We start from the raw sequence: 12977 nt of genomic DNA, 5'->3' as shown, positions 1-12977 counted from the left end.
GAAAATAATGCTTGAAGAATGGATTTTGTGTTAGCATGCATTTTCTGAAAGATATGAATTCTGAAACTCAAACATCTGCCATTACAAATGACTGCAGCGCAATCCACAGATTTTAAGAAGTACAAGGCAAAATCATGGACAGTCAGGAAAATCAGAGACAGTCTGTCAACCCTTATCAGTTCAGAAGCACACAGGACAGTGATTTGTCTCTGGACATTCAACATTTAAAACTGCTGTAGTTGAGAAAGCCTTCTCTATACTGGGAACCACTACTTGGAACCACCTGACTACTGACATCAAGAACTTACAAACCATTACAAACTTCAAAGAAGCCCTTAAACTTCATTCTTTTAAAGAATCTACCTTTAACTACCACCACTATATTGGTTAGGTAACTTGCCACCTCATATTATAGATAACTGAATATATTTAAGAATCTTTCCTCAGACTCATAATGTCACATTGTATATGCATATATTTCATATGTATGTAGAAGTATATGTTTATGTATTATAGGTTAGGTTCATACTTATGTACTAGGCTAACAACCACTGGGGCCTTTTTAAGTCTAGCCATGCATCCCAAATCTCTGTCAGGTTATAGTACCCTTGATAACTGGAGGAAGGGGTTGGGAGATGAAACATTTGCAAGCAGAAGCCAAGGAGATTAACTATTTACAGGCTGTCTGTGTCCATTAGAGACATAGGTGTAAAACCAGGGATAGATTTCCTGTTCCCCATCCAATTGTCCAGGTTACACTTTTAACTGGTTTAGGGAGAAACTCTGATTGATATGGATGGGAAGACTGCTGCAGAGAAGGGACAGTCTCTGAGACACATACCTGACTCTCCAGCAGATCCTATTTTTGTCACAGGCAAGGTTTAAGACTTTAGAATAGGCAAGTCTGGCACTGTTAGTTTTGTAGCTATACAGGAGGTCCATCTGGGTGGGGACCGACAATGCCTTGTTTTCCAGGCATAGCTCTACCCTCAACAACTTGTAGGAGACAGAGAACAGGGGCAAAGATTTGAGGTGGTCTGTGCAGGACATGTTACTTACACCCTGTATTCTTTTAGTGAGGAACCTCCGTTAATATTGCAATTGTTGGATGTGCCTTGTTAAGTAAATACCAAAGGGGACACTGTACTCAATGATAGGTCTGATGAATGTCAATCTACAGTGGAACAATGACATCCTTGGATAAGATGCTATAGCTTTGTTTACAAATTTCATAACAGAATTTTTTCCTCACTACTGTAGACACATGATGATCAAAGACTACTGGGCTGGCTCTTAGAGGTGTGTTTTCAATGTGATAGTTTCCAGGTGTGGATAACTTCCTGATGAATACTATTATGCATTTCTTGGCATTTAGTTTTAGTCCATGGCTCTGACACCAGTTATTTGTCTGTGTCAGCCCTCCACAGAGAACATGAGTGTCAGTGGGGGATTCTATGACTGCTCCTAATTTGCAATCATCTGCAAATTTGGTTAGCCAGAGTCCCTTGATGTTGGTCTTGAGTTCAGAGGAGTATATTCTAAAAAGAAGTGGTTCCAGGACAGATCCCCAAGGAACTCTGCTTCTTTGCAGAGGTGGATTCCCCATTTCTAACTACCTCAGTCCTGTCTGTGAGCCAGCTGGCTAACCACCAGGTGACATAAGGGCTTATATCTAATCCCTCAAGTCTGTCAAGAATGCAAGAGTGAGGTACTCAGCAAATGCCTTCGCCAGGTCTAGGTATGCTGTGTGAGTCATTTTGTCCTCATCCACTGCTTTGCTGACCTTCTCAAAGAAGTCCAGCAAGCTGAGTAGACATAACCTGCCCTTGATTAAATCAAACTTGGTTTGGTCCACTGTCTGGTGGTTTCCTATGTTTTATCGATCATTTCCATGACAACTCTTTCTATGGCTTTGCATATGAGACAAGTGAGACTTAAGGGTCTTTAGTTTCTAGGATCTGTAGATGGCCCACCTTTGTGCAAAGGTATGACTGTTGCTGTTCTCCATTTGTCAGGCATGAAGCCTGTTTGGAGGATATGATTAAATTGGAGGATATGATTAAATAGTGATTCCAGATGGCTTGAACGGTCTTGTTTAAGGCTATTCAGAAGGCATCATGGGATATTGGATGACCGCATTGATGCAGTGTTCTTGGCTTTAGTTTGAGTATCAAGGGTCTGTTCTGTAATGATAGTAGGGAGAGTTACAGTTTATTGTACTTCCTATGGGAAGCCTGGGGGGTGAGAGAGGTGTAAAGTTAGAGCTGAATTTGTCTGCCAGTAGGTTTGCTACTTCTTCTGGCTCAGTATAGGTGGCTCCATTAACAATCAGCATATCACACAATTCTCTATTGCCTTTGAGGTTGCTGACATAGCTATAGAATGTTTTGTGGTTGTCTTTGGACTGAGAGGTGAAATTTACCTCAAATTTGGATTTGGTAGACCATATTTGTTCCCTCATTTGTTTGTTTAGTTTGATAAGATCACTTTTATCCTGCTGGGTGCTACACCTCCTAATTCCTGCCAAGATTTTCTTCCTATTCTTCTACTGATGTTGTGATTCCACTAGGGTTGCTTGCTTTTTTAGTTAGTTTAGTACTTCTTCCTGGTGGGTATGGCTGCCTCTATGCAAGTATTAACATGCTTGTATAAGGTTTCAATGAACAGTTCTGCGAAGGCAGCAGTGTTCTCAGGGTTTGTGAGTGATTGGAATGTTGCCAGGTTTTCACTTAAAAGTAGGAAGTTGGCCTTAGAGTAGTTTCTGAACATTCCATGGTTAGCTGGGGTTCTGGGTTTTAGTGTGCAGTGCTCTCTCTCATAATAGCAAGGACTAGATCCAGTATGTTTGCACCCCTAGTTGGCATACTGACAATCTGGTCCAGGAAGTTTGTGCTTACAAAATCCAGGAATCTTTGTGCCTATAAATTTAGTGTCCTATATGAATTCCAGATAACAGTAGGGTAATTAAAGTCATCCATGAATAAGGTATTTGGTTGGATGGTGAATGTTTATATTATAGTAAGCTTAAATATGTTTTATGGGTTTCCTGGATCATAAAGGGGGACCTATAGCTTGCAAGGAAGTGGCATGAGATTTTGCCTATTGTGATCTGAATATGGAACAGGTCAAGTGCTTAAACATGCAGCAGTGCATGTTTATGCCTTATATATAGGACTGCACTGTATTTTATATATATATCTTGCTTGTATTTCTGTGTTTCAATTCATTCTTTGTTCTTCTGTCAATGCACTTTTACTGTGTCTTCTAAATCTTACCTTAGCTGCATTGAGTCTTATCATTATGTACTGAACTTTACCATTTAAAACAAACCAAGAAGAAACTTTGCAGTTTTCGAGGATATGACATTCAGTTCCTAAATTATGTTATGCACTTAGTTCACTTAATAAAAATCGAACTGCAAAATATAACTATAAAATACGTGCTCCAAAATAATCAAATAGAAAATAGTAGGTAGTCCACAGTTGAGCTAAAAACGGAATATCCTTTATTGAAACACACAAACACGTGATCCTAGTTGACTATAATGAAAGTATCAAAACATTCCTTATATATAATCAGGTTGTTTGCAGCAAGGGAGTAGTTACAGAGAGTGGTTCTGTTAAGAGCAAAACACGCATTAAAATCATTGCTTTAGTCAGGTCACCCTTAACACCATAGTGTAATCAGAGACTGTGCTAACTAAAACTGAATCTAGAAAGCTAGAGACAAATTACAATCTCATCTGTATAGGCTAACTAACTAATCATAATGTTATTAATTAAGAAACCAAACTAACTAAAAAATGACTAACAAAAAGATCTGTCAATAGACTTCTACCAAAATAAATATTAAAAAATATACAACTTTTAACAAAGATACTTTTGTATCAAATAAATACTTCTCAGGTTTGTGTGTCAAAAACAAATCATAATATGAATGAAGATGTGTGTGTGTGTGTGTGTGTGTGTGTGTGTGTGTGTGTGTGTGTGTGTGTATATATATATATATATATATATATATATATATATATATATATATATATATAAAATAAATAGGACATGCTGGAGGGACAGATTCATAACCCAGAGGCTCCCTTCACTCTGGAATAAAATCCCAGTCCAGGTTAGGCAGAGTCCCTCATTGACTCTCTTCAAGAGGAATCTTGATGAGTGGATGGGAGATTGTAGGTTTACCCCGGGTATCACTTCTGTGTCACTGTTAGACAGAAGCACAGTATACTAACCTCGAAAAAGGGCATAGCAAAATTAATTTAAAATGGGTGGCAAAAGCCAAACACACTCTGGCTAGGCTTATAAATGCCCTAGGGCAGATAGCCTAGTATGAACCTATGAACCTATGAACCTATATATATATATATATATATATATATATATATATATATATATATACACTACTGAAAACCTAAGTAGGATGAAAAAAAACATACAAATAATTGCTAAGCTTGAAATAAAGTTACAGTGATAAAAGTTAAAACTAAAGTACTAAGGTCATGGGATTTGTTAAAGTGCAATATCTAAGTAAGAAAACAATTAGTCTGAAACTGTAAGACTGCAACCTTTAAGAGGGATACCATGGATTTCCCTTTTTGAACTCTACCATTTACTAATTCTTTATATTTTACTGTAAGATCATAATGTGTTTTCTGCTCTTTGAGCTCAGGTCATGGCTTGAAAGAGTCAGTTAGACTAGCCCACTTACGTAATAAATAATTTTTATTCAAAAACCTATTTGCCAAGTTATACATGGAGCTATAAAATGCACACGTTCACTTGCATTCCTTCATATTATAATATTCAGCCCCTTTGGAATACCAGCAGCTGCTGTAATACAGTAGTTTGTTTGTAGATTCTCTCTAACGTTACAATGCTGTATGTATTGTCTGCATAACAAAGCCATAATCCTGCCCTCTGTACCTGCACACAGCTGTGTGATGTTGCAAATGAACAAACTACAGCTTCACACTGATATTCCTCTGGTAATTTATACTCCTTTTCTTGACACCATGGACCTATTTTGCAAAATGAATCAAGACATATATGTCTCTTTCAGTTTAGCTTGGTATATTTTAAAGTCCTGTTCATTTAAACTCAATGAGTTTGGCAGTTAGAAGGAACGCCACCAGAATTTAGAATTCTGTCTGCATAGACAATGGCAATTTTTATAGTTTGCAAGAAGGCCATTTCAGTTAACAGCACTGTAAGCTACACCTCTCTCTCTCTGTCAGTCTGAGAACAGTGTAAGAATGCAGTTTGGTCTTGGCAGAGAGACCCCCCCCCCATTTGTCACTTTCTCTCTTTCTGTTTTTTATACACATACACACACGAACACACGCATGCATGCACACACACACACACACACACACACACACACACACACACACACACACACACACACACACAAACAGACATTGCTATCACTAGTGTAACTGCTGAATCCTCAAATGTCTATTCTTTCTAGCCCTAATCATTCCAGATTTTGAAAGTCTGAATTATCGGTCTGCATTTCTGTTTATATGGTTTATCTGAACAAGAACGGTAGATAAATGATCCCTTCACAACTTAAGGGGTATAGAAACAAAAATGATGTACACATAACCTCTACATAAACTAAAAGAAACAGCTTATTTTTGTGTCAGGTCCTACAAGACTGTTGATTAAAGGGATGCTGGTACAGCTGAAGTTTCCTTGACGTTTCTGCAATACATATGTACAATATGTTACATCCAAATCTTTTGTTTTGTGAACTCTTTAATCATAAAGCTTTGCAACCCACATTTTCTTGAGAAAAATACCATATTTAAACTATGGAACTTCATTAGAGTTATGTGAAGTTGAGAAAAGGATGTGTTGCTCCCTCATTTTCTACATTACTGTAACTGTTTTAGTACCAAAATATTGCTGTCTGCAGGCTCCAAATCATTTTGATCCACATACTATTTTAACTTAAAAAAGCAGATTATTTTGTAACACTACTGTAGGCAATAATTCAGATTTTTATTATATTGTTTGGGTGGAGGAAACAGACTAAAATCTGATGCTCTTAACTCATTAGAGCCTAGTGACGATCTGATGCTCTTACTCATTACAGCCTAGTGACACCTTCAGGTGGTACTGAAGTTACATCATACTGATGCCTCCAGACGTTTAATACAGTCAGTTCATACCTGCATTAATTCCAAAACGATGCACCATACAACCTATTGAAATGTTTAATCATAACGCATACATAATGGGCAACACAATTGCACTGGTATTTGGCCTACATAAAATACTGTTTAACAGATATTAATTGTTGTTCGTATACTATTTATTTATATTGTTAGAATTTTCATATTTTGCTATATATCTCATCATCCAGGTAACACAGACTCTGCTTCTTAGCCTCATATGAAAGCTCACAGATGCATGAACAAAACATCGGTGATAGAATGTGTAGCTTGTGTGGTTACTGAAATATTTTAAGTTATTTAAAAAATAATATACAATTAATAGAATATGTGTAGCTTGTGTGGTTACTGACATATTTTAAGTTATTTAAAAATAATATGCAATTAACATTCGCTGTGTTTATTATAACTTATAAAATCAGGTTTAAGATCTACCTGTGTAAAATGTTTATTTAGTATTCCTTATAGCTCCAGAGATATGAATTTGTTTGAAATGTGAGGCTATGACATGATTTTGCCAAAAAGCTCAGGACAGAGTCATAGTGAGTTAACAGTAGAAACCTCCAGGGCTCCAATGGAATAAATGAGGTAGAAATATAGTTTGTTTCAAAACAGCAAATGTACCTTCAGTCATACAATTCCTCTGACCAAACTAAAATAAGGATCTTCTCAGCTGAAACAGATTCTAAACTAGTAAGAAAAGGATCCTACCAGCATAATCAATATTCTATTTTCACTTGGGCTGGTCTGATTTATGCTTTAGCTCTTGGTTCAAACAAGTTCAAGTTATTCTTAGCACATACCATGTTTGCAGATGGGGCAGCACTGATCAGGTTCATAGGCTGGGTCAACACATTCAGTCTGTGGACATGCTGACACGGTACACAATACCTCACCATTGGACTCACAACGGCACTTTTCACAAGGGGATACCTATAAAACAAATCAAACAAATTAGTAATGTACTGAGATTCCTGAAAGAAAAGCTAGAAAAAAGCAAAACACGTGCAGATCAGATTTATTTTATTTTTTGTCATGTATATTTATCATTCATTTTCCACTACCCATCTAGTGCATTGTTATAGGCACTTTCAGACTATAGCATCTACTGTATGAACCTTTCACTGTGACTAAAACATAATTTATATGAATACGTAATGCTTAGCAGAAGTGAGAGCTTTTGTTTTTGTGCCATGTACCGATGGTTCAAATCTGTCTTCAGGGAATCAGCATTCATGGGCTTTGCATCAGTACAGGGCCAGGCTGACAGGCATGTAAGTGTTGGTAAGGAGATAACCTGTGCTCTGTCCTCTTGTGCAATTTGAGCATACTATGTCTTTACGGTAACTGTGAGAAGCATCTGTATTTATTAGAAACAATGGTACTGTATAATAAAATTACCCATCACCCTAATGTGGAGTTCCTGGAAATCCACATCACCGTTAACAAAGACAAATATTACTTCATTCCACATTGGTGTCCCCAAAACTCACGTAAATTACTTTAACACTATTGAAGCATTAAATATCAAACCAAGTACCTTCTTGCTTCGGGACTTCTACTACCAAAACATTGACTGGAACATTTATACCTTTAAAAAGTATTTCCTAGACTTATCCCAACAACCTACACTGTTGCCTCCACTACCCATGAAAATATAGTTTCCCTTGAAATCACCTTGGAACAAGTCTTCACATCCTTGTCAGAGCTAAACATAACACTTCAGTGGGCTTAGATAACATAACAGGTTACATTCTCAGGTCCTTCCTAAATCCAGTAAGCAACTTTAAAAGGTTACTTAGGCTGTGGACAGTGATCACTCTATGAGCACTACTTATTTTGACCTGGACAAGGCTTTTGATACTATTCCTCAAACTGGAATTTTGAAAAATTAGACATATTTAATGCAAAGCCTTACACTGTCCACTGGATTGCAAATTATCATTGCAACAGATCCCAGTTTGTGAAGGTTGCTGGTACACTCTCTGAATATAAAATTGAAATGAGTGATATGCCACAGAGATACATGCAAAACCCTCTGCTGTTCTCCTGTTTGACACTTATTTGGCAGGCATCCCAGTCAATATCCTGATAGTGTGGTTAACCAGTAATTGACTAATGACTGCAAGCTGGGTACTGTAGCCACTCATCCACTCATACTAAACATCTATAACAAGGGTTGGTAAATGCGCATACCTGGCATACTGAAAATGGTCTAAATGTAAATGCAAAAAAAGTCCCATTTGGAAAAAAAATCTGTGCACACCTTATTTCTTCTAAATATACGAATCTTACTTTCAAAAATATAGAAAAGCTCTTACATTATACCAACATATAAAGGAGGAAGCCCCACGTAATTTTCAAATAATAGACTTAGTCCAATACTTGCTTCATTCTCTAAAGTACTGCAAAGATGTGTCCAGCAGCAAACCCTGAACGTTCTGCTAGATCACTTACTTTCCCCTTAAAGCATGCCTTCTGGCACTATCACAGCACTGAAACTACCAAACAAAACTTACTTATGGACTTCACAAAATGCATTTAGTACCATATCTTATCCTCTTTCCTAATTAGCATGGCCTTTGAATGGTTTTCTCGGTGTTCTTTGTGTTTCACTTTTGCAGTCATCACATTTGGGTTATCTGCTTGCAGTAGCCCTCAGTCGACCTGATTATCAAAGTATTGGGTCCTGCGTCGGTTGCTGTCTCATCTTCCATGACGTCAGGTAGTCAGGGTATAAAGCATGATGCCGATGCCATTACATCAGTCTTTCTTGCCGTGTGGTGCTCGAAGCAGAAGCAGTTCACAAGTGCCGGTCGGCTGACTCCTGAAATTTTCATTTTCGAGTTTCAGAACCAAAGTCTTCAATTAAAGGTAAGTACCCCATTGGGGAAACTTTTTCTTGCTCTAAATGTCAGTAAAAATCAATAATTGTATTTCTTGGGGAAAGCAAATACCTCATAAGGATTTTCATTCGTACTGTATTCCTTGTCTAGGCCCTGACCATGACGTACCTCACTGTCAGTTTTGTGCCTTATTTAAACCACGAACTATTCGTCATTGGTACATTTTCGCTTCAAAATATTTTGGTACTCAGTTCAATTATCCAGATATGTCTTCGGTAAGGCACCCGACTACTGACATTCTGAAAAAATGATAAAGACAGAGACAGGCTTCCTAGGTCCAAGGCTGCCGACAACGCTTCTCCTAAGCTAGTCACCAGTTCACCGGTACTCAGTGAGGTGCTTTTGCAGCCCCCGATACCTGCTACTTCAGATTCGCAGGCCTCTACTGAGACCCATTCAGAGTCCAGTATGCCGCGAGATGCTTCAGCTGTGTAACCTGCAGATGTCTGTACCTTGGATGGGTCCAGAGCCGCTGTACAGGCACTGGCTTCTGAGGGTGTATTCAGGCCTACTGACTTGCATATTAAACTGACACCATCTTCTTCTTCTAGGCCTAAAACTCGAACCATGCCTAGGAAACTGATGCCCAGACCGCATGGTCAGGCCTCTATGCCTAAAAAACAAATGATAAGAATGGCTGAAGACCTTATTACTTTAATCAGGGGAAGCCAACCTTCCCCTTCTAAGAGACCTAGGACTGAATTTGCTTATGATACTTCTGACCAGGATACTGAAATTTCTGTCTCCTCAGATGACCAGGATTTACCCTTATCTACCTATGAGGATTCTGATGCAAAGGACTCTATTCCCTCTGCTTCTCCCCCAGAGGATTTTTCTTTTGGTGAAACCTTGCATACCCTTAGGGAGGATTTTCACTGGAAAAGCCAGGATTACTCTGATTCTAAAACGAGGCTTAGAGATTTCTTAGCCTTTAGCTATCCCTCCTGTGCTGGACATTGTTGACAATGATTTTTCAGAATCTAGCTTGGCCCCCTGGCTCTTTACCTCCTGCTCTCAGAAAACCTGATAGATATTACAGGGTTCCTGATTCTCACAAGTTCCTTTTTAAAAATCCTACTGCGGATCCTGAGACCATTTCACAGGGACCCAAGGGCATTAAGGCTATTACTGCCAAAAATCCTACCCCCTCTGATAGAGATTCCAGGGCCCTGGATAGATGGGGTAAGAAGGTATACACCTCTGCAGCCTTGGCCATCAGGGCCTTAAATTGCCAGTTTCATATGTCAAAGTGTCAGCAGCATATTATTGGATTGCTTAAACAGAAAATTATGTTGATTCCTGATTGTGCTGAAAATAAGGATTTACAGGATTTAATGCATTCTGCTGAACAGGCTGGAAAACATACTTTGCAATGCGGTTTTGATTCAGTAGAGTCATCTTGCAGGGCAGCTGTCACTGGGTCTGTACTTAGGAGACATGCCTGGCTTAAGGAGCAATCTTTGCAGATCATGTTAAAACTAAATTGCTGGATGCTCCCTTAAATCAAGACCGCCTGTTTGGCGACAAAGCACAAGAAGTTCTTAAAAAGATGGAGGAAAAAGCTAAAGCTATGCAAACTGTTAAAGAGTTTTTAAAAGTTCAGCCTCCTAGATTTAGTAGGCAATGGCCCCAAAAAAATTGGTCCTTTCCTGCCTCTTCCAGGCCTTCTCAGTTCAAACCCAGAAACAGCAGAACACCCAGGCTTCAGTCCCAGGGTACGCACAGGACTTAGCAGTGGGGGGCTCCCACTTCCAAATCAGGGAGTAGTAAGACTCCCGATAAATAGTAGATAAAACACCAATGACAAGAACACAACCTCGATCACAAAAACATCAAAAGGATAAAACACCAATGGCAAGAACACAACCTTGATCACAAAAACAACATGTTTTTGTGATGGAGTAGTAAGACTCCCCCCTATGGTAAGCTGTCTCAATGACTTAATTTTAAAACTTCCAAGCACTTCTCAACTGACTGCTCCTTTAGGGGGAAAGATTGCTCTGCAAGCAAAAAACTGGAAACTCATCACCCAGGACAAATGGGTTTTAAACATAGTTTCCCAAGGATACAGATTTCACTTCCACACATTACCAACCCTAAACGGTTGGCCAGATCTACCCCCAAATCAGTGGGCAGAGGCTCAAAAGCAAGTACTCTCTCTTTTAAGATTAAAGGCTATTCAGACTGTACCAGAAGAGGAAAAGGGACAAGGTTTCTACTCAAGACTTTTCCTGGTACCCAGAAAAGACAACTCATGGCATCCTATCCTGGACCTGTCTATCCTAAACACCTTTTTAGTGATTCCAAAATTCAAGATGCTAACTCTTCACCAGTTGCTTCACATGATAGGCAAAGATGCCTGATTGGCAACACTGGATTTAAAGGAAGCTTACCTGCACATTCCAATCAGGGAATCTTGCAGAAAATACCTTTGCTTCAAAGCAGGCTGCATGCATTATCAGTTCTCTGCACTGCCCTTTGGCTTATCTACTGCACCCAGGGTATTCACAAAGTGCCTAGCTCCAGTCATTACATTTTGCAGGCAAAGAAATATTCAAATATACCCATACCTGGACGATTGTCTAATTCAGGCAGAAAGCCAGGACATACTTCTGAATCATCTGGCATTTGTACAAAGGGTGTTAACTTGTCTGGGGTACACACTAAATGAAAAGAAATCACATCTGGTACCCTGCCAACAAATTATATTCCTGGGAGCAAGCTTGAACACAACTTCCCAGATGGCCTTCTTCACGTCAGAGAAACAAATTCATTTGACAACTTACTTCAAACTAGTGGCCAGAAAAACCCTGCTATCTGCAAGGCAAATACTGCAAGCCTTGGAGTTCATGGCCTCGTGCATTCTACTAATTCCATATGCAAGACTGCATATGAGGAAACTACAATGGTATCTAAAAAGCCTATGGTGTCAACATTCTCATGATCTAGAAGCAATGATTCCTATCATACCTTGCCTACGGTTAGAATCCCTTTAGTGGGCAGAGGCCTGCCACCAAAACAAGGGACCACCATTCACTCTACCCCCTGCCGCCCAAACCCTAACAACAGATGCTTTAGACTATGCATGGAGGGCTCACCTGTCAGGGAAGTGCATTCAGGGCAAATGAAACCCAAGTCAAATGCACCTGCATATCAATCAAAAAGAAATGTTAGCTGTACAGAATGCTCTGACAGCCTTCAAGGACCACATTCTTCCACGACAATTAATGGTAAAGATGGACAACGCTACTGTTATGTGGTACATAAACAAGAAGGGGAGTAACCATTCTTATCCCCTCTGCAGACTAGCCATGGCTCTGTGGAATACAGCCTTGAGCTACCAAGTGTATCTGCAGGCTCAATTCCTGCCAGGAAAACTGAATATACTGGCAGATGAACTAAGCAGAAATTTCATGGACCCACACGAGTGGAAACTGGAACCAAAGATTTTCAACATGTTGATCAACAAATGGGGGACCCCAGATATAGACCTGTTTGCCTCCCCCCCAGAACTACCAATTGGACAAATTCTGCACAAGGACTCCCCACAAACAAGCTTGGAAAGTGGATGCTCTGTCCTTCAGCTGGAAAAATCTATCAGTTTATGCCTTTCCTCCTCTGTCTCTCCTCTCCAATGTACTACTAAAGATCAAACAGGACAAACCAAGGATGATACTGATTGCACCAGACTGGTAACGTCAACACTGGTACCCCCTTTTGCGCAGTGTGTCACAGCTGGCCCCATGGCACCTACCTTAGACCCCTACCTTGCTGTCTCAGCAGGAGAGTCAGATGTTGCACCCTCAGCTTTAAACCCTGAACCTGGCAGCCTGGCTAATTACCTAATCTGTCCATTACCATCCCTAAGTAAACAAGTGTTGGAT

The 12977-nt window shown here is 39.4% G+C and overlaps 1 protein-coding gene across 1 annotated transcript in view; it reads right to left on the bottom strand.

Annotated features, from left to right (window-relative positions):
- VWC2 (von Willebrand factor C domain containing 2) overlaps window positions 1-12977 on the bottom strand; it is a 1325667-nt gene that overhangs the window by 791824 nt on the left and 520866 nt on the right. Inside the window, exon 3 of the mRNA XM_044065089.1 lies at window positions 6991-7120. Within this exon, the coding sequence (XP_043921024.1) occupies window positions 6991-7120 (130 nt within the window). The remainder of the gene's footprint in view (window positions 1-6990; window positions 7121-12977) is intronic.

The sequence above is a fragment of the Protopterus annectens genome, chromosome 3.part0, assembly GCF_019279795.1.
Source record: "Protopterus annectens isolate FY-2018-M chromosome 3.part0, PAN1.0, whole genome shotgun sequence".
Classification (NCBI taxonomy): domain Eukaryota; kingdom Metazoa; phylum Chordata; order Ceratodontiformes; family Protopteridae; genus Protopterus; species Protopterus annectens.
This window is presented reverse-complemented; position numbering and strand designations above follow the sequence as displayed.